General features: G+C 41.9%; 1 protein-coding gene and 1 long non-coding RNA gene across 2 annotated transcripts; both read right to left on the reverse strand.

Annotated features, from left to right (window-relative positions):
- Positions 1 to 739: 739 nt before the first annotated feature.
- ANKLE2 (ankyrin repeat and LEM domain containing 2) lies at positions 740 to 26,696 on the reverse strand. Its single transcript, XM_082203056.1, has 13 exons — positions 26,326 to 26,696; positions 19,201 to 19,647; positions 17,250 to 17,444; positions 16,726 to 16,919; positions 15,519 to 15,707; positions 13,898 to 14,020; positions 13,354 to 13,420; positions 12,859 to 13,055; positions 10,554 to 10,660; positions 8,794 to 8,987; positions 4,992 to 5,727; positions 4,746 to 4,877; positions 740 to 2,992 (listed from the first exon to the last, which is right to left on the reverse strand). The coding sequence occupies exons 1-13, from the start codon at positions 26,612 to 26,614 to the stop codon at positions 2,770 to 2,772; spliced, it is 3,093 nt and encodes a 1,030-aa protein (XP_082059182.1). The 5' UTR covers positions 26,615 to 26,696; the 3' UTR covers positions 740 to 2,769.
- Positions 6,952 to 7,857, reverse strand: LOC309521232. Its single transcript, XR_014214589.1, has 2 exons — positions 7,502 to 7,857; positions 6,952 to 7,316 (listed from the first exon to the last, which is right to left on the reverse strand). It is a non-coding gene; the product is annotated as an uncharacterized lncRNA (long non-coding RNA).
- Positions 26,697 to 27,307: the final 611 nt, after the last annotated feature.

Below are 27,307 nucleotides of genomic sequence, written 5' to 3' on the forward strand. Positions count from 1 at the left end.
CATTTATAGACTGGTTTTTAGTCCGTTTATGGTGCTGTATGTACATGATTTTGCTAATGGAGTAAGTTCTAAGTGTATGTGGGAGATCTGAAGGGGTGAAACTCATGAGCTGGTGCCAAGCCCTGAATTTAGAGGCCCTTTCAATGCAGCCGTGGGAACGGGAAGCGGTGATGGCACTGATGGAGCATACCCAAGGGGAGCTGCATGGCAATCTCACCGCAGGTGTGGCACTGTGGAGCCCCTTCCCTACCCACGGGGATCCTTGCACACACACCCAGCCCCATGGCTGGCGCTGCCCGGCTCCGTGGATCCTCTTGTCCTGGGCGCTGCTGCTGCTCCTGGCTGCTCCACTCTGCGGCACCAGGTACTGGGGCCCCCATTGTTCTTGTTTATTCCTCCTGTTTTGTGTTCAGCAGCAGTTAACGTAAGCACTCTGCTGTTATCAGACCAAACTAGTCCAACATTTTCTTCACAGCAGACGGACATGAAGGCAATGGCACTCTTCCACTCATAACAAGCAGCTGGCGGTAGCTGCCTTCAAACGTGGTGGGTATACAGGCATTACGACTAGTAGTCACTGAGAATCCTATCATCAATGAATTGAGTGCAAGTTTATTATTTTGGAAGCCTGATTCTACCAGGTTGCTGCCGATATTGCTCAGGGGCTGGGGGCAAGAATGAAGTCCAATTTGCAAAAGAATATATTTGCAACACACAAGCACTAAATAGAGGCAAGAGCTTTTTAAATAAACAAATTTAATAAGATTGTTAAAAATTCACTTGAACACATTGACAAAAAGGACTCGAATGTGAATTCTAAACATTAATATGTTTCTAACACTAACCCTTTAGACGCCCCCCTGGCAAGTGTTACAAACTGATCGGCTTGTGCTGCTGCAACACAGGGTTATATCCAATGTGAGTCATACTGAGAGTACACCCACTGAAATTAATGAGCATGATTAACTTAGGTCCTTTAATTTCATTGGGTCTGCTCCAAGTATGACTTGGTCACTGCAACCCCTACTCTTAAATACAAAAAGGTATGCATAACAAGGATAAAGCAAAGAAGTTACAACAAAACACTCTCAATTTTTTAAAGTTGGTTTTCTTTTAAAACCAACAGTCTGAAGATTCTAAGCAAGAATGCTCTTTATACACCATAGAGAGCTTCACGTAAGGGGCAGCTGTGGCTTGGATCAGTGGCATATATATTAGCTTAAAGATCAGTGAGTGTTGAGAGCTTATTTTCAATATTGTGGAAGGCTTCGTACCTCAGAGTGATACTGTTTTCAGCAAGCTATTTTAAGTTGGTTTGGACTTCCTAGATAACCATATACCATGGTGACAGATTTATAAAAGCTGACTTCTAAATTAAGCACCTCTAAATATTCCACTACAGAAGTCAAGAAATTCCTTCTATAGTCTCTTGTCAAAGTTATAGAAACCTATATGAGAAGGCAGCTTCAATATGTATATCTGTTGAACAGCACTCATTTCTAATGGAAAATTATACAGAAAAGAATAGTCATGTAAGGGAATTGAGGTGCGCCCAAGAGAGGCTGTATATTTGCATGCCCATTTAAACAATGGGATAATGATAAAGACCCAGCCAATCTGGAAATATTTATTCTGTAATTTACATTTAGACCACCTACATTAAATATACAAAATAATAAATGGATGGTTACAGCATCTCTTCAAGTCTTTAAACTATAAGGGAACAGCTTAAAAAAACCTGCATCCAAAAGTGTTGGAAAGTTAAACATGGTTACTGTTTACATAAGAGAACAGCACTTATTAAAAAGCAAGATAAAAATGTTACAAAAGGCACTAATAAAACTGGAAGAATCTTAAGTGCGGTTCTGGAGTTTTGTACCAAAACATCACACTCAGAAACAGTATACAAAATGCTCACACTTGGTATAAGGAAGCCACGACAGCTCTATGTGCAGTAGAGATCTAGGCTACTAAAAAGGCTTGCAGTGAATACAGCCACTAATAACACAGACTTTATCAAAGTCTGAAGGAGTCATTCCAAAATGTCAAAACTTAAGCTGCCCAAAGTTTGACTATTTTAATGGCAGCTGCATTATCTATTCCAGAAGTCTCCAAAAGGGAATTAGTTTTCCTGTAGCTAACAAACTTTAGCACTGGCCTTTCATTTAAAAGTTAATGTGCCCCCCCCCCCCCGAAGAACAGAAAAATCTGCCCATGATAAGTGGGATTGTGGTAGAGAAATTGTTTGGATACAAAATATTAATTTCTATCATTAAGAACATAGGACACTAAAGTGTTTTGCTCTTTTAAAATACCTCTAATTAGATAAATTAACAAACTATAAATTTGCAGTCTACATACATAGAAGAGCTTTCCTCCTTTCAGCTCAACTGGAAGACCTTAAAACTTGACAGCTTGCCTTGAGTTCCCTTTAATCTACAGTTGCTACAGTGAAAGGGATCCCAGTGAGAAGCACAGTACAGATAGTAAAATGGACATGGATAAATGTCCAAGAAAAGTAACTTCTAGGTTCTAGGAAACGCTTAAACTCTTCAGGTGCTCTAATTTAATTTACTAATCTGCAAATCACCAATAATCTGGTAAATGGAATAAAAATATTTGCTACAAGCAGCCCTTTCTCTGACAGAAATAAATAAAATGAGTTTGGGGTACATTATTTGTGTTTCAACACCCTATTTTACGCCTTCCTTTTAAAAATACTTAGCTGAACTTTTAAAAAGAGTCACATTCTAATGGATGAGCGGGTGCTTAGAAGTGATGGCGCTTAGATAACATAACGTAGTTCACATATGCTGGGCTGTACCATCCAGGGCTCCCAGAATCGGGGGAGAAGCTGGCAGCACCTACATTGTATTTCCCAGGACTACCAAATACCGGACTGCTCTTTCCTGGGCTACAGCATGCCAGACCACTTGAAGGGCTTGAAGCTGTTTGAGACTTGAATCTTCCTCTTAGTGATGGAGTTGACCAGCTGGAAGAAAAGACAACACTTTTTATATATCAGGAAAATGTAACAAGGTGGAGAAGTTGAATTGCTGTGAGAACCTTTGTTCTAGATATCAATATTAATACCCACATATAGTTGAGACATTATATTTAAATGGGAGCATTTATCACTGAATATCATTTGTAAGTAAATTGGCTGTTGTCTTCTAAGAAAGACCTTGTCCAGGTGGTTATGCTTTGAGCACCCAAATACCTCGGGTTAAGAACTTAATTTGTTCCGGAGGTCCGTTCTTAACCTGAAACTGTTCTTAACCTGAGGTTCCACTTTAGCTAAGGGGGCCTCCCACTGCCACCGCCGCGCAATTTCTGTTCTCATCCTGAAGCAACGTTCTTAACCCAAGGTACTATTTCTGGGTTAGCGGAGTCTGTAACCTGAAGCGTCTGTAACCCAAGGTACCACTGTCAAAATAAAAAAATTCCTTCCAGTAGCACCTTAAAGACCAACTAAGTTAGTTCTTGGTATGAGCTTTCGTGTGCATGCACACTTCTTCAGATACACTGAAACAGAAGTTGCCAGATCCTTCTATATAGTGAGTCACTATATAGTCACTATATAGAATAGTCACTATATAGAAGGATCTGGTTGCACTCTGCAGCAACCCAGAAGTAACAGAGCGTGTTACTTCTGGGTTTCATCGCGCAGATGCTCAAAATGACGTCACATGCATGTGCGGGAGCGGCGGATTGCAACACGCGGACGCAGGTTGTGTTTGCTTCAGGATGTGAATGGGGCTCCGGAACAGATCCCGTTCGCATCCAGAGGTACCACTGTAGTTCATAGAATCATAGAATCATAGAGTTGGAAGAGACCACAAGGGCCATCGAGTCCAACCCCCTGCCAAGCAGGAAACACCATCAGAGCACTCCTGACATATGGTTGTCAAGCCTCTGCTTAAAGACCTCCAAAGTAGGAGACTCCACCACACTCCTTGGCAGCAAATTCCACTGTCGAACAGCTCTTACTGTCAGGAAGTTCTTCCTAATGTTTAGGTGGAATCTTCTTTCTTGTAGTTTGGATCCATTGCTCCGTGTCCGCTTCTCTGGAGCAGCAGAAAACAACCTTTCTCCCTCCTCTATGTGACATCCTTTTATATATTTGAACATGGCTATCATATCACCCCTTAACCTCCTCTTCTCCAGGCTAAACATGCCCAGCTCCCTTAGCCGTTCCTCATAAGGCATCGTTTCCAGGCCTTTGACCATTTTGGTTGCCCTCCTCTGGACACGTTCCAGTTTGTCATAATACTAGTTCCAGTTTGTCATAATACTAGTTCTTAGTATTATGCAAGACTTGACACCTCCCCTAGCCTAGAGGTCAGCCAGGTTCTGGTGAGAAAGTCTTGGAACTGTGAACCCTTAAAAGTAGCTGCGGAGTTTTGACTTGACCCTGTCCCACCTCCAAACTGGAAGTAAACACTTTTGCTTGTATCTGCACATGACAGGATTGCCAACTGCCTGTCAGGTACTGAAGAAGGCACTCTGCCTCTACCTCATGTTTCAAGCTGAGGAGAGAAGGCAGAGCGAATTTCCTACCCTGCCAGTAAGAACTAGCTACTGGGGAAAGGTGGGGAACATGCTGGCCAATCAGTTCTTTAGCAAGCATTATGCAATGGCCACACTGTAAACCTATAAGCTGTACCACACAGACCAGGTTTAGTCCTTTTAGCAAGCCATACCCATGGAGCACATCAGCTAACTTTTATTGAAACCAAGTATACCTTTGCCGGTCAGAAGGAGAGTAGGACTGAACGGACACACTCCACTTGTAAATAGCAGGGTATTTTTGTGGATCCAACTCTAACCCATGTAATGCTATTAACACATCATTGTCCAGCTTTGTTGGCTGTTCCCTAGAGACAGAAAGGGAGCTAGATTAGGAAAACAGAATCTGGCAGTGCCACAATCCCCAATGATTACTGCCCACAAGACGAGGTCAGTTTGTTAAACAACAGTCCATTTCATACCCTAAGAGAAACAGCTGCTTGGCTTTTTCGTTTGAGGATGAGACTTTTAGGAGACATTGCGAGGACATCTCAGACTGCAATTCAGAATTGCAAGACTGTTTTGTCTCCCCTCCCCGGACATCAGTTTCTGCTGACAGCCTCCCCACTTCTAGTGGTGTTTTTTCTTCTGTCCTTATTTTTGTATCCTCAGCAGCTGCACCTGCCTTGAGAAGCGGTGAATAAGTCTTAGTGAGATGGTCCTTAGGTTTTCTAAGCTGCCTTGTATTTTCCATCTGAGCACTCTCACACCCGCTTTTTGTGGCAGCCTGACTTGGCTTCTCTGGTGAACATTCTCCTGCCACCATCTGATCCTGACAAGACAGCTTATCAAATTCTTCCATTAAATTGGAGACTGGAGACGGAAGGCACTCTTCTCCTCGACTTGGGTGCCTCCTATGAGGATTTACTGTCCTATCGCTGGTCACAGGGCTACAAAATCCATTTTTACTGGCAGGAACTCCTTTCTCCGAGTGCCTATCAGAAGTTTCTGCTGCAGGCATTATGCTTTCAGTCCGCTCAATGGACAGGATGTCACACTCTGAGCTTCTGATGTCAGTGATGGTTGGTTCATTGGATGCAACAGTTCGGCTACAATTTCTGGCAGCATTCTGCCTGTTCTTTACTTCTTCCAAACTCATATCATCATCATCAAGAAATGCCCCAACAGAAATAGAATTGCAGCTTTTTTTACTTTTGCCTTTAAAACAAAATAAAAGAATTTTAGTGTGTGACATCTCATCCACCTGACTAGTCACTTTTTAATAACAAACGTTCTATATTCCACTTTGTTTCAAGGGACTCAGTCAGATTCAAACAAACCATGTTACCTGACCCAGCACTGAAATACAAATAGCATTCTCTCATCAGTACTGGAAATTGGAGATTTCCAACTACTGGCTCACATCTATGTCTTGGTTTCATTTTAGTTACCCTCACTCTATACCACAACTGGGAATGCAAGATGGGGCACCACTACCCTTTACCTGTCAGATACTGTTCCCTGAAAGATAAGGGCTGCTGACTTGAAATCCCCAACCAAAATAATGCCTGGACTGATGTAACCTTGGCTAAAGGGGCATGGAAGATAGCTTGCAATCAAGCAGTAGCCAGATGATGTGAAAACCTAATTGAGGAAGCTTTGTACAAGTATCTGTTCAAAGCCTGAAGCAGCTCCTTAGAGCAGGTCTGAGAAAACTACCGTAAATTTCGCTCTATAACACGCAGATTTTTTCTCCTAAAAAGTAAGGTGAAATGTCTGTGCGTGTTATTGAGCGAATGTGTGGTCCCTGGAGCTCATTCGCCGGAGCGCAGGGGCAAAATAGGCAAAAATCAGGCAAAAAAGATCGGGCGGGCGGAGGGAAGAGAGAAGGCGGAAGCTTTCCTGCATTCTGCCTCAGGGTCTTACTGCCCGCCCTCATCTGTTGCTGCGTTTGCTCAAACTCAACAAAGAGCAGGGAATCCCCTGCCCTCCTGGCAAGCAGAGGGTTAAGGAAATGATTGCGTCCTTCCTTCTAATCTTCCCTAGTCACACACACTGCGTGCAGGCTCCAGCCCACCACTTCCTCCTCTCTGTGCTCTAGTCTAGGGACTCGCAGGCAGCCGAAAAGCATGCAGGTGGGGGAGAGGGAGAGAGAGCGAGAGAGAGAGGGGGGGGAACGACTTTTGCTTTACAATGGTAGGTTTCTCATTTCTTTTCCAAAAGCAGAGAGCCCTGCCCCCAGGCCCCATCCAAATTACAGCTTCTCCAAGCAATGTACTGCTGGAGGGAGACAGTATGCTTGTTTGGAAGAGAAACCCTGCTTCCCTGCTCGTAAGTAACAGCAGGCTAGATTGCAGACTGAGACATGGAAATCTCCTCTCCCCTTCATTAAAAGCCTAATACTCTTCTTTGAAGAAGTATAACGTGAGAATGTTTTATATATATATATATATTTTAAAGTTCTTTTCCTCATTGTGTGCTATACACTGATAATTGCTGCCACAATAACAATTGATTGAAAATGGAATTTAGTCTCCCCCCCCATAGAGAGCTGTTCTTCAAACGTTTAGCCTTAATACAGTGGCTGATGTAATACCCTTCTGCTTCACTAGGCATTTTATATAGGGACATTAAAATTGATTTTCTACATCTTGGCAGATGAAAAAAAAGTGTGTTACATGCCCTATTGCCCAAAACTGTGCAAGCACAGAGCAAAGGTTGCAGTGACAGAGGTGGCCAAAAAAGAAATACTGTAAATAAAAAAGAAATCATACTTCGTATATCCTGTCTGGCTTGGGGGGGGGGGGCTTTTGCTTTCCTTCCCTCCCCATTTAAAACGTGGTGACAAAGCACGGATCCACATAGATCCTCAGGATTTTTGCATTGGGTCACCCCAAATTCACCATCAGATCACATTACATGTCCATGGCTACAGTCTGTACCAAAAAAATCACGCACCCACTGTTGCCTGGGGCTGCAATGGTGCAAAAACATGGTTACAAAGCATGGATCCACAGGATCTTTGCACTGGGTCACCCCAAATTCACCATCAGATAACATAGCATGTCCATGGCTACAGCCTGCACCAAAAAAATCACGCACCCACTGTTGCCTAGGGTCGCAGTGGTGCAAAAACGTGGTCACAAAGCATGGATCCACATGGATCCTCAGGATTTTTGCATTGGGCTACTCCAAACTCACTGTCAGATCACATGTCTGTGGCCACAGCATGAACCACAAAAATCATACATCCACTGTTTCATTTAGAATATTTTTTTTCTTGTTTTCCTCCTCTAAAAACTATGTGCGTGTTATGGTCTGGTGCGTGTTATAGAGCGAAAAATACGGTACCTAGGGATGAGGTAGCTGGGCTATACCTGCACAGATTGGAAAAGTTTTGGGGAAACATTTCTAGCCAGAATCTCGTAATGCTCCAAGTTTGACAGTTTTCTGGGTAGCAGTTACCCCACTTTATTGGGCTGGTATGGGGAGAGACTGAACACAACACCAGTATTTTGCCATCTACACAGCTACAGCAATTCCTGTGCCCCATCCTTGTTGTAGATGGCATAAACCCAAAGAATCCTTGCCTTCATAAAACTTGGGAGTTTCCCCCCTTAAGCTGACAAACAAAACTCAGTTCACAGCTGGGGGGGAGGGAGGAGAGATTTTATAAGAGAGACTGAAGTCTTCAAAAGAAATATTTACACTGTTTAGAATGCAATCTATTAATTTGTTCAGCACCTCTACTATAAAACAGTTTGATACAACTGTGGGCAACTATCACTTAGACCTGATTGTTCCAAGTGTAACAGTGGGGAATGTCAGTAAGGCTACGGAGTTCAATTTGTAGCATGGAAGGCATGTTCTGAAAGCCCCAGCAACATGAAAGTGATTTTTTAATTCTTTGGCCCATCCCCAAGAACCCGACATCATAATTTCTGCATTTTTATTATTCCCAAATATACTAACAAGCAGCAACCTTCCAGTTCAATACTGGCCTCAAGGATTGGCATGAATAGGCATTTGCCTAGAGTTCGCATCCCAGCAGGGGTCTCACTAACGGGAGCCCCACAGAGAATGCCTTGCCCAAAGGCCCAAGAAACTTATACTGCTCTAACTTATACTTCTAAAGTGTCCTGTGCTAAGCAACTAATCTAACACTGGTAAATCTCAAAACTTGAGAAATTTTTATTAGATTTATTTTGTAACGTCTGAAAAATGATCTATTCAGTAATCAAACATTTTCTAACCTTCAGCTACTAAGAGATGCTTTGCTCTTACCAGAAAGCTGTGGGGTTTTGTATCTGTTATGGGTTTCATTCTCCCCTTTCTCTTGCTGAGCCTTATAGCTCATTTCCCGTTGACTCAGGTATGCTTCTAGCCTTTGTAACCCCTCCTGGGAAGACAGATCAACAAAACAGCCCAGAAATTCCCAGTATTCAACCCACGGGAACCCCAGTTCATGAGCTAACTCCCTGCAATAAACAAGATAGAACGAATCATTTGTGAAGACATAAAATTAATTCGACAAGTTTACTAAAACACATGTTTAATTAACCAGCCCCAAGTCTGTACATCAACTGTAAAAAAACTTTTAACAAGTGAATTCTGCACCAAGCATGACCATAAGCCTTCACCAAATTCTTTTTAATTGTTATAATTCCCGCATTTTCAAAAAACAATTCAGAATAATTTCCATCCCATCTTGCTTTCTACTGTCAAAGCATACGAGCAATCTCAACAGAAATTCTATTACTGAATGAAACCTTTAAAGGCACACAAAATACTCTTAACACAAGATGAATTAGGCATTCTATGAGAGACAAAGAGACAAAGGCTTTCCAAAAACAGAGCACATATAGATGTATGCACTACACTGCTAAGTCTACTAGCATTGCTCCTGTTTCTGCAATGTATTTATTTGGCACTTACAAAACACAGATGATACAAATAAGGCCAGGTGGTAGGAAAAGTGGAAAGGTGTAGAAAAAATGGTTCGGGAAAGGCAGGGTGCAGGAAAAATGGGGATTGCCTGAAAAGTAGAGGAGGTTCCAACATGGCAAAATACATAAGCATGCAGGTGAAGGAAGAGGGGGAAGGAGAATAAGATAGAGAATGAGCCAAAGTTGCTAATGAACCAAAAGCTTGGCATGGATTTGGAAAACATGGACTCAGCACAAAACAGCGCAGTGAAGTCAGAATAAGCCAATGAGGAAGAGGTTTTAATAAAGTAGGCTGTGTATTGAATGAGCAAGACCAGAAAGGATAAAAGTAACAGTGCAGAATTCAACATTCTTAGAATATCAAGATCTTTTTCATATGGTTGCAGAAGTATGCTTTTGTTGGGACGCTATTTCAATTTAAGCAGAGAGTGTTCACAATCCTGGATGCTGTGATCAGAGCATGGGCTAAGAGTTTTAGCAAAGGTTGGACATTTTAGTTACAAAACAAAATGATTGGGAATTTTTGCCTTTTGAAACATTCTGGGCCCTTAAGGAGTGAGAGAGATGAAAAGCTGCCATGGATACATGTCATGGAGGTGCAATCGAAGAAGACAAAATGACAGACGACATGGAAATCAGAAAACGGATGATGACAAATCTTAGAGGTAGATTTGCAGACAGTCATCATCAAGTGATCCTCAGAGAGTTGTTATAAATTCATTTTAAGAGCCAGAATATGCTTTAAAATTGACTTTTTAAAAAGCTTGTGTAAAACTTAACTTTATTTATTATTGTGGTTTTTTGTTTTGTTTTTATATTGTAAATCCTCAGATAAAGGGCAGTATAGAAATTTAAAAATAAATAAACAGTCAATTAAGTTAACAGAACACACTGCCACCTCCAAAGTTCCATTCTCCCTCTGTCCTTATGCACAGATAGACCTTAATAGAAGCTGGGAGCTTTCTCAACAACTTCCTAAGCCTCTCCAGATGCAGTTTGTTCTCATCTGTAGCATTTTACCAAGTTTTGATATTTAATACAATTGAAATATCTTTTATTCCTGTTGCTATATTGTTTCATGCATTAATTCTGAAGTACCTTCCAACTCTTTCAACGCCTCTTTCCACATCAGATTTTCTGAGATTGTTAAAAAATCCTGCTCGCTCTCGAGGTGGAGTCTTCCAAAGTCTGTGGAACTCTTCTGCCTTTAAGGGAGGAAAATTGCATTCAGTTACTGTAGTTCTAGAGCATGCTAATCTTCTCTTCCTAAAAATCTGGAATGAGCATCTTTTAGTCATCCAGAACCATCCAGCTTTCATGCAAACTTCCAATAGCTCAGGGGCCCATCTGATGTAACCCTTTGTGATGCAGAAAGGGTTGTAACCCTTCAGCATAGTACAGCTCCCAACACCAAATAGCCTTGGGCCACATGGATGAGGCCCACAGTGTAACTTCCAACAGCAACACTGCCCTAGTTTTGGAGAGAGGTTGTGCTAGCACTAGAGGAGCTGCAAGATCAGAATGTCCCAAGAAACATTACTTTTGCAACACAGGATTTCAGAAGCACAACTTCTTCTGAACACAGGATTTCAGAAGCACAACTTCTTCTTTCCAACATTTTAACTGACTCTATCTGAACAATTACACAAATGCAGCATAACACCTACTTTATTTGCTTTACCAAGTTACAGCTATTCTTATATTGCTTTGTGAAATAGTGACAATCCATATAACCTCGTCAAAGGACACAGTTTGCTTCAGTGTGTCCACATTATCAGTGTTACTGTCTGTTATGAGATTCTACTCATTAAACTACATTCAAAATGAGTTCTTATTCAATTATACAAAATACCAAGAGCAAAGCAAGCTTTATTGACTTTAAAAAACTACAGCTTACACTAGTTATCAGAGGTTTAGAACACCATGTAAAGTAGTACATGCATATCTTATGCTAAGAAATTAAGAGCATAAAAATGGGTTGTTCCATTCCCCCCCATCAATATAGCCATTGCACTCTTCCCCCAAATACTGTTCTTTTGTATTTTGCTTGAGTTTGGTTTTTGTGAAATTTCAGTTCTATATGTTATAAGTCTGAGTGGCATATTTACAGTACAAGGGCAGGACATAAATGCCCCCCCTCCCAAGAAATAAAATAGTAATTTTTCAATAAGCTTGAAATGAATAAATTAATTGAAAATATCTAATTCTTTCCAACTACCTTTTCCATAGCTGACATCTAAAGACAGCAGTTATTTTCTGTGTACTGTATTTTTGCATGTGTGCCTAAGATTATGACACTGAAGGGAGATTAATTTCTGAGCCAATAAGGTGCTTGGCTATATAGATAAAATGGAGACCTCTAGGGAGCTATTATTTTGTTAGTTGCAAAGAGCACCCAGTGTGGCACTTTATAAATTTAGTCCTTTATAAACAAGGTTCTGCTGTACTTTCAGGTCTATGTAATGGCAAACAAACCTAAGTCCAATTTTAACATAACCAGAATTAATAGGATTGGCTTGGGCTGCAAGACTGCGCTACTGGCACCACCTGCACACACTCAACTCCCCCTCCCCACAAAGTGAAATTGTTAGATAACCCATGTTAAAGTAAAAAAAAGTGCCAGACTGTAAAAGGACCTGCACTACCTGGCAAAAGGTCTGCTGGACGGCATAATGAGGATGCAATGGAGGCAGCAAAGTATGCCTTCTTTGCCGCCTTCACTGCCACTAGGTAGGTTCAGTGATGAGTCCTCACTATGCTTTGATTGCATTCGACTGGAATTTTCCTCCACTCTCGTTCAAGCAGTCTCCCAGCTTTCTTCACAGCAAGTTCTCAAGTTCACCAAGGCTGGTTTTATTTAGCCCAGACTGAAAAGTGTCACAGGAAATGTTAAACCCACAGAGGGGGGTTGAGGGGGGAGGGAAGAATTTGCATGTGAGGAAGGTCTTTACAATATCTGGGTTTGAAGTAAGCACACTAACCTCACCTGTGCTCCTAAACTTGTAGACGAGGGGTAGGCAACCTAAGGCCTGGGGGCCAGGTGCGGCCCATTCCCCTTCTCAATCCAGCCCGCAGACGGTCCGGGAATCAGGGTGTTTTTACATGAATAGAATGTGTCCTTTTATTTAAAATGCATCTCTGGGTTATTTGTGGGGCACAGGAATTCATTCATTCCCCCCCCCCAAAAAAAAATATAGTCCAGCCCACCACATGGTCTGAGGGACAGTGGACCGGCCCCCTGCTGGAAAAGGTTGCTGACCCCTGTTGTAGACTGTTCTACAGAATGTACCTGATTCTGCCCTTCTACAGGTGTACTTGATTTCATTTTAATCCAGATTTATGATAGCCCGAAGTAACACCAAAAAGGAAGAACAAGACCAAATATTTTTTTTGTTTCTATTACCTTAGAAGGGCTCATGGGGCCTCCATAAGCCCTTACTGTCAACACAGGATCTTTGGGGCTGCCAAAATATCTGGGTAAAGAAGCATGAGGGCTATCCTCTGTCTGGTCAGGTGACCAAGGTGCTCCAATCACAGGTGGTCCAATCACAGGTTGTGAGGCATTGTCCTCTGCTCTGAAGAGTGGCACATAACACTGACCTAGGTTACAAATAATTGAAAACGGTGTTAAGTTTCTAGGAATGTTTATCATACACTTAAATACTACCCAGGTCGGTGGTTTCAATTTCCCTACAATTCAAAAATAAAATTCTCACTTGATACTGGATCATTCTGTTTCTACTTCAGAGACCATGTAAGTTTTATTTAACACCCCAGTTACATAAAATAATACATGCCATTTGCTTCTAGCATCATCCATTAATAAGTTAAATGATCATACAATTTTTTGGTATTACTTCTGCAGAACCTCTAAAGACAAGCAAGATTAAATACAAACCTTTCAAGTATTCCCTGATTTTCTCTTTCAGATCCACAGTTTTATTTTTACTTCTTTCACAAACTACCTGTTAGAAAAAAGCATTAAGGTATTGGTTAAAGAACAGAGTAGTTGCACATTTTGTACTGATCTATCCATTTGGAACAGCTCAATAGGCAGCACTTCTGTCCCAATAATTTATAAAGGTAAAGGGACCCCTGACCATTAGGTCCAGTCGTGGCTGACTCTGGGGCTGCGGCGCTCATCTCGCTTTATTGGCCGAGGGAGCAGGCATACAGCTTCTGGGTCGTGGCTAGCATGACTAAGCCGTTTACCTTCCCACCAGAGCGGTACCTATTTATCTACTTGCACTTTGACGTGCTTTCAAACTGGCAGGAAATAATTTATAGGTTTAACTAATAAAACCTCACTGCAAGCTACAAATAATTTGGGGAGGCTTTTGCCAACTTACATGGCAGAGGACTACCAGAGAGCACTAAGGTAAAGAACAGTCACATTTAAACAAAAACTAAAGTGGTCATAACATGTTTTAAGGACAACTTACTTCTGCTGGAGTTTGGTTGTACTTGTTCCTTGGGTTCTTTACAATATCTGGATGCGAAGCAAGCACACTAACCACATCTGGGTTCCCAAATTTGCAAGCAAAATGTAGTGGTGTATCAAAACCCTATAAAAAGAAAAAAATACAATTATTCCTATTCTGGACCCTTGTTTTCATCTAAGTATATATGTGCATTTGGAGAAGCCTCTCCATTTGCATGGGAGAACGAGATCCATGTGACGCTCACTTGAGGTATGTGGAAAGGTATGTGTATTAATAAATTAAGAGTTGGGATGCACATAATCACATATTAACCCCAATACTGCAGGAGTCCACTGGTTGCCCCATTTGTGGGTTAATTTCAAGGTGCCGATTCTTGATTTTAACCATTAAAGTGTTCTCTATTATCCGTCTAGATATAGACGGATATTTTAAATGATATTTATTATTATTTCATAAACAATAAAACAATAAAGACAAGTTCCAACAAATTCAAAAAGCAAAACAGAACAAAGATAAACGATAGAAAAACAGTTGATAGAAAGAAATGAAATACAAAAATAAAGAATAAGAACAAAGAAAAAAGCCAAAAATCAAAACTGAAAAATAGATTAATATTTTCAAATATATTTTCTTCACTAGTTTCTCGACCTCCTCACACCTCCCATTTTGTATTCCAGTTCAGGTGTTTAGTTTAGCAAATCCTTACCCTTTAACTCTCAACCTTACTCCATATTAGACTTCTGGAATTTCATTAACTCTTGAGATCCACCGCGTTCAGAGGCTTGCCCCATTTAGATGAACAATGAAGACTTTTCTTTTTAAGCAGGCTATTTTGGGGTTGTTGATTTTTTTTTTAAAATCTCTTTAATAACTCATTTAAGTTGCAAAATAGATTATGGTTGTGTTCACCCATCACATGAACCCATAAATTAGCGTTTAACTATAGTTTAATACAAATGAGCAATGCATTGGTGGCCCACTGCTTAAATGTCCACATCTCAGTCCTCACCAGCACAGGGTGTAACAAACCACATACTGCAGCTTGTTGTATCGTCCAAACCTGAGCTGGGTTAAGCTGCAAACCAGACCCGTAACTCCCCAATTCTAAAACTACATATCTAAAAACATTACTATATCTTGTCTGACAACAGGCCTCCATGGGATAATCAATAATTACAAAAACGAGATAAAAAAAATATTGCTTTAAAAGGCAGTGGTGACTGAGGAAGGCAGGGGGAGGCAGTGATGTATAACAGTCACAGTATGTGGAGGTTGCTACTGCTGCCCCAACTGCTAATATGGCATTAAGTCGCACTGGCTTTTAATTAAGTCTGCCTGGAGCTAGACTAAATTAATTGCGCTTTATTTGTCTCAATGAGACAAATTAAGTCATTACTAACTTTTCAGATTAGTCTAACAGAGCTATCTTTAGGCTGCAATCCAGTCCTCACTTACCCGGGCCTAAGTCCCCTCTAACTCAAAACGGCTTAATTTCCAGTGGATATGCATTGGTAGGCTGGATCCAACCCCATATGTTCTTCACTTAAAATAACAGGGTAGTGGTGTTATTCTTCAGTATCCAACACAAAGAAAAAGAAACCAGTGAGACACTGAAACTCACCACTTTATCTGGTGTGTTAAGATAAAGGTCAACAATGTACCCGATGCGCTTCTGTAACATTATCTCATCATCATCAGGGTACATCAATCGCATAAATTCAGGATTTTCCAAAGTGTCCAATAGCAACCGGCAGATACCAGGTTGATTCTCCTTGGCCACAACATGCATAACATTGTATCTACAGCCTTCCTAAAAAGAAACAGGCACACATTCACTAAATATGAAATCGGAACGATTTGCTAGAGAGAAATACCCTTACAGCAATGTTATTGTTTTTCCCCTGATCTTACACAAAAATTCAGGAAACACAAACATACAGTGTAAAGCCTTCAGTCTACCTGGAGAACTCTATATTAGCAAGCTGATGGTGTTAGATCTCAAGGGGAAATCTAAGTATTTGGAAAACAGCAAACATGGAGCATTTGGGGATACTAGTAAAGCGCCACAACAATCTGTTCAGAGAACAAGCCGCTCTCATGTTTATGCAAGTTATTGCTAACATTTGAGCCTGTATGTTCAGTTTTTACAGCTTAAAGCAGGCATAGGCAAACTGCCCTCCAGATGTTTTGGGACTACAACTCCCATCATCCCTAGCTAACAGGACCAGTGGTCAGGGATGATGGAAGTTGTAGTCCCAAAGCTTCTGGAGGGCAGAGTTTGCCTATGCCTGGCTTAAAGTGTAGGGGGGGGAGAGAGAGGGAGAGAGAGAGTAGAGCAAACCTGTTTGTAACAAACAGGAATAAGATTCTGTTTTTTTTAGCACAATATTGATTGAAAGGATGGAAGATCTGCGTCCCGTGTATGTGTATTTGTGTGTGCATGTCAGCTGTGAGGTGGCTATGACTACTTTTTTGGCATGTAGCACCCAGAAGGGGATGGAAGGTGTTGGTGGGGCCACAAAAGCTAGTCACTCTCGGTTACAGACTTTCCAAAAACAGCCAGCAAATTTAGATTATTTTTTTTACTGATTTCGTTTTCAAACCTCATCCCCCTCCCAATATCATTTTTTAAAAAAGTGAAGCCCCAAGGTTCTCTACATGAAAGAAAGCCTCCAGAAGCAGCACAAAAAAACCTGTAGAACTAACACTATGTCCATCTCTTGTGCAGATGAGTTTTGAAGCCATTTCCCTTGGTTAGCAAGTTGGGGAAAGGATGCAAAGGGTTTAATTCAAACTTCGTTTTGGCAAAAGCCAAACCATTCCCACACCTGAACAATTGTCGGGTTGTCTCCAGAGCCAATGAGATAGCGAGGATTACTCCAGATAAGTTCCAAGAATGCTGTTTCATCTCCTTTCTCAACCGCTTTCCGAAGCTTGGCAGTAAGATCCTGCGTACGAGGACTTTTATAACTGTTGGCTCTCTCTTTACTAACTGTTTCCATCTCAGGAGAGCATAAGCCGTCTATCAAAATAAAAATGGTATTCTACTCATAATGTGATCTTTGCTCATGACAGTGTGTCAGGTTATTTTATAAGCAACCTCTGTATACCTATTATTCAGAACTTCTAGGCAGGTAAGTTAAGAACAGATCCTTCAGCGTTAATTTTAAAATAAAGAATATTCATAAGCTTTAAACCAGTTTAGGAATTCACATGATCCCTATCATAATAAAGTTCTCAGAGCTACATTTTAAAAGCAGAAAAAGAACAGCACTGGCAGTATTACAGTCCCAACTCCAAAAGCCACTTAAGTAGTTAAAGAATTGGAAAACATTTAAAAGCCTCCACTTACCTCTGTTGAACACCGAACAAACTTTCACAGGCGACAAAGATAAGGAGGGCTTGTTTGGAGATGGGAAATAGTCGCATATGCCTTTGGCAAATTTCTCTGCATCTTCCCTATTTGTGAAAGCTTTAAATCTTGAACCTTTTATCATTTTAACAGCTTGCAAGGCTTCCTTTTTATCCTCATATACATGCACCCTCTCTGGAACAGAAACAAATCAAATTAGTTTATTTCCATCGTGGTAGTCTGCAGGAGAAAATGCTCAAATGAGTTCAAAATTGGCTTGGTGAATATTACTTTCAGGAAAAGAGGCTTACATTCGTATACATTTTCGATAGCAAATTTGTAGTAATATGCCAAATTTTGGGGGCCTTACAGAGAAAGAGAACAATCGTGATAAGATTGCACTAATGCTGCAAATCTGGCTCATTACAAATCATTCTCATCATCATTATGATGCAACTCTAAACACTTTTTCATCAGCAAGCAAAGAAAGGACAAGCCTTTGGAAAAATTCCCTACCAAACTACATCAATGTGACACTGTCAAAAATCTTTATTGAACACAGTTCACATTGCCTGGCATGAATTCTCCCACTCCCATCCAGAATATCCTCTGCTACTATAATAAAAAAATAACAATATATTGAGATAAACTAGGCCAATTCTTCAGTGAAGTTCTGATATTTGTACACATCTGGTATTCTTGCAGCTTAAAAATAGTATCTGTATATTCTAGGACTGACTCCATAAATAGCATTAGTCTCCTAAATACTTAATCTCAAATCTAATCCCATACCAAGTAAGGGTGGAACCGAGATCAGTCTTGAAATGTTTTGAGAATCCCAAGAGCTGTTATGTCATCCTTGGTTGTTCGGGATTATGCTTCCTCAAAGAGAAAACATTAGATTCTCTAGTTTCAGGCTTGCAGCAGTGCTCGAAACTCCCATTGTATTAGGCGCATTTTGCGACAGGGAATTTCATTACAGCAAGCAATTTCTGAGCTGTGGATGTAGTACTGCGCCTATGATTTCAGATTAAAACTGCAGAGTGGAAGGAAAGGAGGACCCTTTCTGCCTCCCCACTTCCAGCTACCGTATTTTTTGCTCTATAAGACTCACTTTTTCCCTCCTAAAAAATAAGGGGAAATGTCGGTGCGTCTTATGGAGCGAATGCAGGCTGCGCAGCTATCCCAGAAGCCAGAACAGCAAGAGGGATCACTGCTTTCGCTGTGCAGCGATCCCTCCTGCTATTCTGGCTTCTGGGATTCAGAATATTTTTTTTCTTGTTTTCTTCCTCCAAAAACTAGGTGCATCTTATGGTCTGGTGCGTCTTATAGAGCGAAAAATATGGTATTCTCTGAAGACTGGAGAAAAGACACTCTTAATAATATTAGGGGGTGGGCAGGGGAAGGACTAGACCATGTGAAAAATGAACATACTATTTTAGCTGCAGTTCATTAATTTTCAACTTTGTATTCTTGTTACAAAAAAAGCGCGCCTAGACACTCTTGTTGTGCCCATAACTTAGGTTTAAGGTGCCATTTAGCTCCTAGCTTTCATCTTAGTTTCTAACACTGGCTTGCAGTACCTATTGAAAACTGCTTAATTGCAAGAATTTCCTTTCAATTTACTTCCCAATGGAATGCTTAATGGTAGATTACCAACAAACTCTTCTACAGTAATAATGAATATAGGAAAAACCTAAAGCTAGAAATAAATGAAAAGGATATATGAAAGAATACAGGATTCTGTTTTTTTGCACTTTAAAAAAAATTAAATGCTGGCCACCCTCAACATTTTATAAAAGAGTGGGGTATACATTTTAAATAACTAATCTGTAAAATAAATTAACCACAATTACTATTCTCCAATAGCACTCTTTTTCCTCCATGAAAGGTACATTTGCTTAACTTGATCTTTAACTACACTGCAGTGGTAAAAATAAAAATAAATTACCATTTCTTGCCAATATATCATCATAAACCGGACATACACCATAGTATAGCAGAGGCTCCTTAGATGGCGTCTGAGAACTGATCAGAGAATCATTGTCTGCCTTGTGCATTAGGGCTTCCTCTTCTGGGGGGTTCAAACCCATACTGTACCCAAAATCGCCATCCTCAGAGGAGCCTATGTGACCATTTTGATTCCTTGAAGGTTTCTTTGTTTGCGGTTGGCTGGCATCAGCTGCAGCAGTTCCAAGTACACCATTCAAAAGCGAGGTTTCTGCCTCTAATTCTCCTTGCTGTTCCAATAGTGCCTGGGCCAATCTTTTTTCAAAAATTGATCTCGTTGTAAGTGTAAGAGGCCCACATTTCTGTCCAGCTTTAACGATCTCTTCTCTGAGCTCATCAGAAGTTAGCTGCTTTAATCGTGATAAAATAGCATCCATTGTTACCGTTCCTAGAGAGGAAAAACAACCACCACCACATGAAAAGACAACCAAACAGATTATTAGTTTTGAGGGCTCAAATACTGAAGAGCAATTTCTCCTAATAAGTCAGCTCATTGTTATCAAAGAATAGGCAAGTGAAAGGTAAAGGGGTAATTGGGGCTGTGTGAACCCTATGGTAAGTTTTTAAATCCCTAAAGGAGGAACACTTGCTTGCATGTGAACCTGTTCATTCATTAATACCTTCCTCAGAGGTGGTTGGCCCCATGACGTTCGAATCTTCTCCCAAGGGTTGCTTAGCTTGGCTCTCACTGAGATTAGTCTAGCTGATGGTGCAGGTTGAAACAGTGTACAGAAAACCAAAGTCTCCAAAGTTAGATACTAGGTTCTCACACTAGTGGATAGCTGCACCAACTGGGAAGAAGGGTTGATAAGGTGCTTGCTGGGCAGATCAATACACTAACTAGAAATGCAAGGGGAGAATTCACACCACTCCAGCATCTGTTTTGGGTGCCTGGTCCCCTTTGCAGCTGAAGTATCTTAATAAACCCAGGTGTATGACAAGCATTGCTCAAAGCAACTCTTAAGAATATTTCGTGCCAATCAGGCTTACACGCTGCTTTGCTTCTCAATATTCTCTGGTTGGCCTCTGTTATCTTCTCCTACCGATGGAGAACCTACAAAGGACTCTATAAGGGCTCTTGTGTCCCCCATAAGATAATAAAGGCAGATTTTGTTTATTACACTAGCAATTTGGTTCTGAATGCCAAGGTTCAGATTACAGTGGTGCCTTGCAAGACGAAATTAATTCGTTCCGCGAGTTTTGTCGTCTTGCGATTTTTTTCGTCTTGCGAAGCATGGTGTCGGGAAAGTTTTGGAAAAGCTTCAAAAATCACCAAAGTCTTTAAAAACCTCAAAAAAGGCTACCACACCGCGTTCTATGAGTTGCTCCTCGAAGTCAAGTCGCAACTGTATTAACGGTGTTAAGAAAAAGGAAACAAACTTGCAAGATGTTTCCGTCTTGCGAAGCAAGCCCATAGGGAAAATCGTCTTGCGAAGCAACTCAAAAAACCAAAAGCCCTTTCGTCTTGCGAGTTTTTTGTCTTGCGAGGCATTCGTCTTGCGAGGTACCACTGTACAAAGACAACTTTGACATACATCTTATCTCAACCATGTGCATCGTGTGGGAAGATAATAGCACTGTGCAACTAAATTTAAACACACTATGTAATGTTAAAACTTTGTAAGCTCTCAAGTTTACAAATGTTTACTATCAACAAGGCAAATATGTGATTAGCAAATGTGGCTGGATGGCTCCCATTGGTAAAGCATGAGACTTAATTTCAGGATTGTTGGTTCGAGCCCCGCACTGGGCTAAAGATTTCTCTTTGCAGGAGTTGGACTAGATGACCCTCAAGAGTCCCTTTCAATTCTACAATGCTATGATTCTAATTCAGTAGAGGGGTACAGCACTAAGACAGAAACCCCAGCATTAACACTTCCCCATTTTTGTAATATTTCCTAATAATTTCAAAATTTTACAGGGAAATATTTAAAACAGTGTGGTTTTTTTCATATACAGTAAAGTTAAAGGAACCCCTGACCATTAGGTCCAGTCGTGGCTGACTCTGGCGTTGCGGTGCTCATCTCGCTTTATTGGCCGAGGGAGCCGGCGTACAGCTTCCGGGTCACGTGGCCAGCATGACTAAGCCGCTTCTGGCAAACCAGAGCAGCACACGGAAACGCCATTTACCTTCCCGCCAGAGTGGTACCTATTTTTCTACTTGCACTTTGATGTGCTTTCGAACTGCTAGGTTGGCAGGAGCAGGGACCGAGCAACGGGAGCTCACCCCGTCGTGGGGATTCGAACCGCCAACCTTCTGATCGGCAAGTCCTAGGCTCTGTGGTTTAGACCACAGCGCCACCCGCGTTCCTTTTCATATATAGCTACTGTCAATAACTTACAGAATTCAAAGCTATGATTCAGTAAGAGCCTCTTAGGAAACCTGTGTATTCAAATATATAAATTCCAGCCTCAAACAATTTACTCTGTAACTTCATATACAGTGGTACCTCGGGTTACATAGGCTTCAGGTTACAGACTCCGCTAACCTAGAAATAGTACCTCAGGTTAAGAACTTTGCTTCAGGATGAGAACAGAAATCGTGCTCCGGCGGCGCGGTGGCAGCAGGAGGCCCCATTAGCTAAAGTGGTGCTTCAGGTTAAGAACAGTTTCAGGTTAAGTATGGACTTCCGGAACGAATTAAGTATTTAACCCGAGGTACCACTGTAATTATAGAGTTGGAAGGGACCCCAAGAGTCATCTGGTCCAACCTCCTGCAATGCAGGAATCTCAACTAAAGCATCCTTGACAGATGGCCATCCAACCTCTGCTTAAAAACCTCAAAGAGTCCACAACCTCCCAAGGGAGACTGTTCCTCTTGTATACTAACTACACGCACTGTTTCTCAAACTTGAGTCTCCAGCTGTTGTTGGACTACAGCTCCCATTATCCCAAGCTAGCAGGACAAATGGTTAGGGATGATGGGAGTTGTATTCCAACAACAGCTGAAGACCCATGTTTGAGAAACACTGACTAATGCTAGCAGCAAGAATACTGAGCACCACTTCAGTACTTAGTCATTAAGCATCTGGCAGGAAGCTTTAGATCCACGTCTGCTCTTCTACTTAAAAAGAGAATGAAACAGATGCAAGAATTCAACCATAAAAGGAAAACTGGAAGAAGTTTTTAAATAGATTAGAATAGAATATTTCAGTGGGGTAAGAACATCAAATATTCTCAACCATTTAACCTACTGCCTCTATTTTTAGGTCACAACAAATTTACTGCCCACGTTCCCAGTGAAGTTAATAATTTCAAACAGATTATCTACTTATTAACATTCAAAGTAAACTAACTCTCCTGGCATAAGATCGTGTTATGGAGGGTGCAGTTAGTACACAAGCCTGCAATTCTCAATCTGACACTCAATTCTAGGGGTCTTTTGCATTGAGACCTGGTCACTCTCCAGAGTTTGGTACCCCAAGAGTTAACACACAGAGAAGAGATGAGAAGCAAATGTGAATTTAGTCCATCAAGAGGGAATTAACTTGTCTCAAAAGGGAATTTACTAAGAAAATATTAGACAAAATCAGTAAGCATGCTAATACTAGTCTGAGTTTAGAAGAATTAAAACCAAATACAGTGGTACCTCAGTTGAAGAACAGCCCTGTTTACAAACTATTCGGTTTACGAACTCCACAAAACAAAGTAGTGTTCTGGTTTGCGAATTTTACCTCAGTCTAAGAACGGAAGCTGAACAGTGGAATGGCACCAGCAGCAGGAGGCTTCATTAGGGAAAGTGCACCTCGGTTTAAGAATGGTTTTGGTTTAAGAACAGACTTCCGGAATGGATTAAGTTTGTAAACCGAGGTACCACTATATAAGAGTTCTTGTTAGAAGCATTCCTAAGAATTTTTTAGGAAAACTAGGGTGCAGTCAGGGAAAGTAAGTGGGTGAGGATGCTGGCTGGTGGTGCTATAAGAAGAGGATAGATCATGAGTGAATTATTATTATTATTATTAATTTATACGCCACCCACCCCAGCCAGAGCTGGGCTCAGGGCGGCCAACACCAATAAAATTACATTAAAACATAATGGGGGGAGAAACCAGTTTATTAAAATACGGGTTAAAGTACAATTTAAAATGCAGCCTCATTTTAATAGCAGCCCATAAATAAAAACCATAAGGGAAGGGAAACATAAGGGTCAGACTGAGTCCAAACCAAAGGCCAGGCAGAACAGCTCTGTCTTGCAGGCCCTGCGGAAAGATGTCAAGTCCCTTAGGGCCTTAGTCTCTTGTGACAGAGCGTTCCACCAAGTCCCTGGTGAAAAGCAAGCATCACCTCTGTTCTACCAAACATTGTGCCAGTTGATATAAGGTATATTCCAACAACATAATCAAGGTACAGCACTCTTGAGTAATATTCCACTGCACTTTTTCCTAAGACCTCAAGGATAAAGGCAATTCTTATTTGCCTAAAAACAAAAGTAGAAAAATATTGTGGAAAACTCAAAATACAATATTTGAGTAAAACAATGTAGGTGGCATGCTGCATACAAGAAAAATCTATTTAAGAGCAAAGGGAAAAGAAATATGGTAAGGAGGGGCATGTTGAGATCTGAGCTAACTTTCTGGGCAAAGTTTTTACATTTAAAGAGTATCAAAAAAGTATTCATGTCAATAAGAACTTCATGTGTGATAGAAAAGACTCCCAAACTGTGTGTCAGTGCTGGCAGCTGGAATTCATCTTAATAAATGTATTGATGAGTAGGCAATTACTCTGCAAGTGGAATGTTCCCAGGAGTAGGCAGGCTTGCAGTGACAGTTCAGATATATTAATAGAGGTGTAACTATAAATACAGATCTCTTTACATAGGGATGTACATCAATTTGGGGGAAGAATCATCCACACTTATTTATAAAAGTGCCCAAAATATATACTAGGTCAAGGTGAAGCACATCTGCAGGCTTAAACAAAAATTCTTTAAAAAAGCAATTAGGAAATCTGCAACAACTGGCTGGGTGAGACTAAAAAACAAAAATCTAAAGGTTTATGTAGGAAAACTGAGAAATATTAAAGAAATCAAGTGGAACATCAAGAAAGAAGTGCAAGAGAGAAAATATGAGACTACAGGATGTGATAAGACAGGCTACGCTGTACAAACCCATCAACTTTAGTGAGACAAATTTCTGACAGCTTGAAATCTCAAGTTATTAGACCTGAATGAGCAGGGTAAAGTATTTTTCTATTCCCTATCCCTAGTTCTCTCACTACTTCTCTCAGGTCCTCCCCCCCCCCCCCCCGATTCTTGGGCGCTGGGGTTTAATCAGAGCAGACAGGCTGAGCTTGTTTTTCTGCCAGACAGAATGACAAAGGGAGATGATGACCCTGACATTAACCCACAGCAAAAGCCAAATACCCTACAGGTAACTGAGGGGTTTTACACAGAGGATTTTGGCAAGGTGTTCTGGGAACAAGAAGGAAACTGGGCAGAACTCCATGTGCACTGGCTGGGAGAAACTGCACCAAGAGAGCAGGGGGCCATGACTTACTGCTGGACCCAGTCTTGCTGAAGCTATGAGAGGAGCCACGAGACACACTTGGGGTGTAACGTTATGCAGGCTTCAGGTGTAAATGTGTGTGAATAAACCATATTTCCTAGACACTGCAGACTCTGATGTGCCTTGATTTCCACTGGCGCACAACGCTGAGTGGGTGCTTGGGACCCCCTGGAATCTTGTTATCACTGGGCAGAGATTGGAGTGGCATGTAACAATATAATGACACTCATCTCCAACATGACAACTACTATGAGAATTATGCTAAATACTAGACACAAATTAAAAGTAAGGTTAGACAACATTATGTTCTTGATTAATTAAAACTGCGTGTTATTTCCACATAATCTGCATGGTATATGCTTAGCCAGTCTCCACACAGCTTCCTCTGCTCTTTCTCCTGCTTACTTCTCACGTTAAAAGGATTTCCACTCTTGCGCTTTGTTAAATACCATACACATTTATGTCATTATTATTATTACCGAGTTTTAACTAGGCCATACTTCCAGTAATCATACTAAAATCAATTGTTAGCCATGGCGAACTTAAATTCATCATTTTCAATGTGTCTATGATCTAACCCAATATGTATCTGCATTTGTTTAGTACACCGCCTTGAAGGCCTCTATTGCCCAAAGGCCTACAAATAACAAATGGGACACACACAAAACCAAAACCACCATATAATTCAGGCACCCCCAAACTCGGCTCTCAATATGTTTTGGGACTACAAGTCCCATCACCCCCTAGCTAACAGGACCAGAGGTCAGGGATGATGGGAATTGCAGTCCCAAAACATCTGGAGGGTGCCGAATTTGGGGATGCCTGATATAATCCATCCTATTTCTTAAGACCAACGCTTAGGGCTTTTTTGCGTCATACAAACTTAAGAAAAACCACCAGGGGGAAAATAAAGAAAACATAAAACCAGAGCCACGTCACAGGAGATAAGGACAATCTTAAATGACTATTAAATCTATGAAGGAAAACAAAACACAATGGGACCTCAGGTTAAGTACTTAATTCGTTCTGGAGGTCCGTTCTTAACCTGAAACTGTTCTTAACCTGAAGCACCACTTTAGCTAATGGGGCCTCCTGCTGCTGCGCCGCCGGAGCACGATTTCTGTTCTCATCCTGAAGCAAAGTTCTTAACCCGAGGTACTATTTCTGGGTTAGCGGCGTCTGTAACCTGAAGCGTCTGTAACCTGAAGCGTATGTAACCCGAGGTACCACTGTATTAAAATGTACTTCGAGAAGGAAAAAAAACACCATCGCATTTGTTGCCAGTTGTTGCAAAGCACGGACTCCCCACGCACACCAGGGATCATCAGATCATCAGCTACTTATTTGGCTAGAGCCAAAACGAGATACTAATATATATATATATACACACACACACACACACATACTATCTATATATATATATATATATATATAATCGTTCAGAGATCCCTCCTTCCTTTTCCCACAAGAAAGCCCTGCTTCTCAGATGCCAAATGTGCACATGCTATAAGGAGAAGAAGCCGCAGGAGCAGAGAGGTCTGGGGGGCGTCTCTCCCTCTCACCTTGGTGGGGGCTCCCGCGGCAGCGCTGCTTCTCCTCGGCAGCAGGCGGCGGAGCAGTGGAGGCGGCGGCGGACGAGGAGGCCCCCTGGGCGGCAGGTCCGGGGCCTTGGCAGCGGCGCCGGCCGCCGGGCCTCCTCTCCAGCAAGCGCAGCATCCAGCCTAGGGCGCCGATCACCGCGCAGGCGGCCAGCAGCTCCCAGGTCGGCCAGCGGGCCCACGAGGCCTCCCACAACCCGGCCCAGCCCGGCCAGCCAGCAGCAGCGGCGGCGGCCGCCGCCCAGCGCTCCATCGCTCCCCTCTTCTTCCCTCTGGAACCGAACGAGGGAAGGAGGGATGAGGGAGCCAGTTCGCGCGCGTGCGCGGACGATTCCCACCGCCCCACCCCCTCCCGCAAAAGGGGAAAAAAACACACCACACCACGCCCTTTAAGGGACAAGTCCAAGTACCTCAGGAAAAGCCTCCCGGCTTCCGTCTCTTTCCCTCGCGCTTTTTCCCTTCCCTCCCTCTCCTCGCGGAGGCGGCCCAGTGCGCAGGCGCCCCGCGTGCGAGGACCTCCTTCAACGGCCACTTGCCACAGTAAACCCTCCCTACCCGCAAGAGGGCTGTCTAGTGTACTGCCTGTCGGGGATTTTTGTAACAGTTTAGCGCCTGGGGGAAAGAAGGAAATGTCTTTCTCCCAAGTGGCGCTTAGCTTAGTTGAACGGGGAGCGTTTTATTTATACGGCCCCCCCTGCAAGATTCCTGCATTTGAAGGGGGTTGGACGACGCTTGGGGTCCCTTCCATAGAGATATGGGGTGACATTCTTATAACGCGGAGCCCCTTCCTTAGAATGGCATTCACAGGTTTGAGGCTGCCTGTTCTCGGTGTGAGGGGGGAGAAAGAAGCGAGGGCCAGGGACTGAGCGAGGATAAAAATGGAAATGGTTTTGGCAAGACGCCAGGGTGGGGTTTTTTCCCCCTCCCCCCGCCGCAGTTTCCCTGA

This window comes from Podarcis vaucheri, assembly GCF_965113315.1.
Source record: "Podarcis vaucheri genome assembly, chromosome: 16".
In the NCBI taxonomy this organism is placed as follows: Eukaryota; Metazoa; Chordata; class Lepidosauria; order Squamata; family Lacertidae; genus Podarcis; species Podarcis vaucheri.

What these genes read in the sequence shown, in the direction of transcription:
- ANKLE2 (XM_082203056.1), bottom strand. Translation starts at nt 26,614, where the DNA reads ATGGAGCGCTGGGCGGCGGCCGCCGCCGCTGCTGCTGGCTGGCCGGGC. An exon ending in TGATATATTGGCAAGAAATG is followed by an intron (nt 17,445 to 19,200) that starts GTAATTTATTTT and finishes TTTCTGTTCCAG; the next exon opens with AGAGGGTGCATGTATATGAG. An exon ending in GCCCCATGAGCCCTTCTAAG is followed by an intron (nt 10,661 to 12,858) that starts GTAATAGAAACA and finishes CCTCCCTTAAAG; the next exon opens with GCAGAAGAGTTCCACAGACT.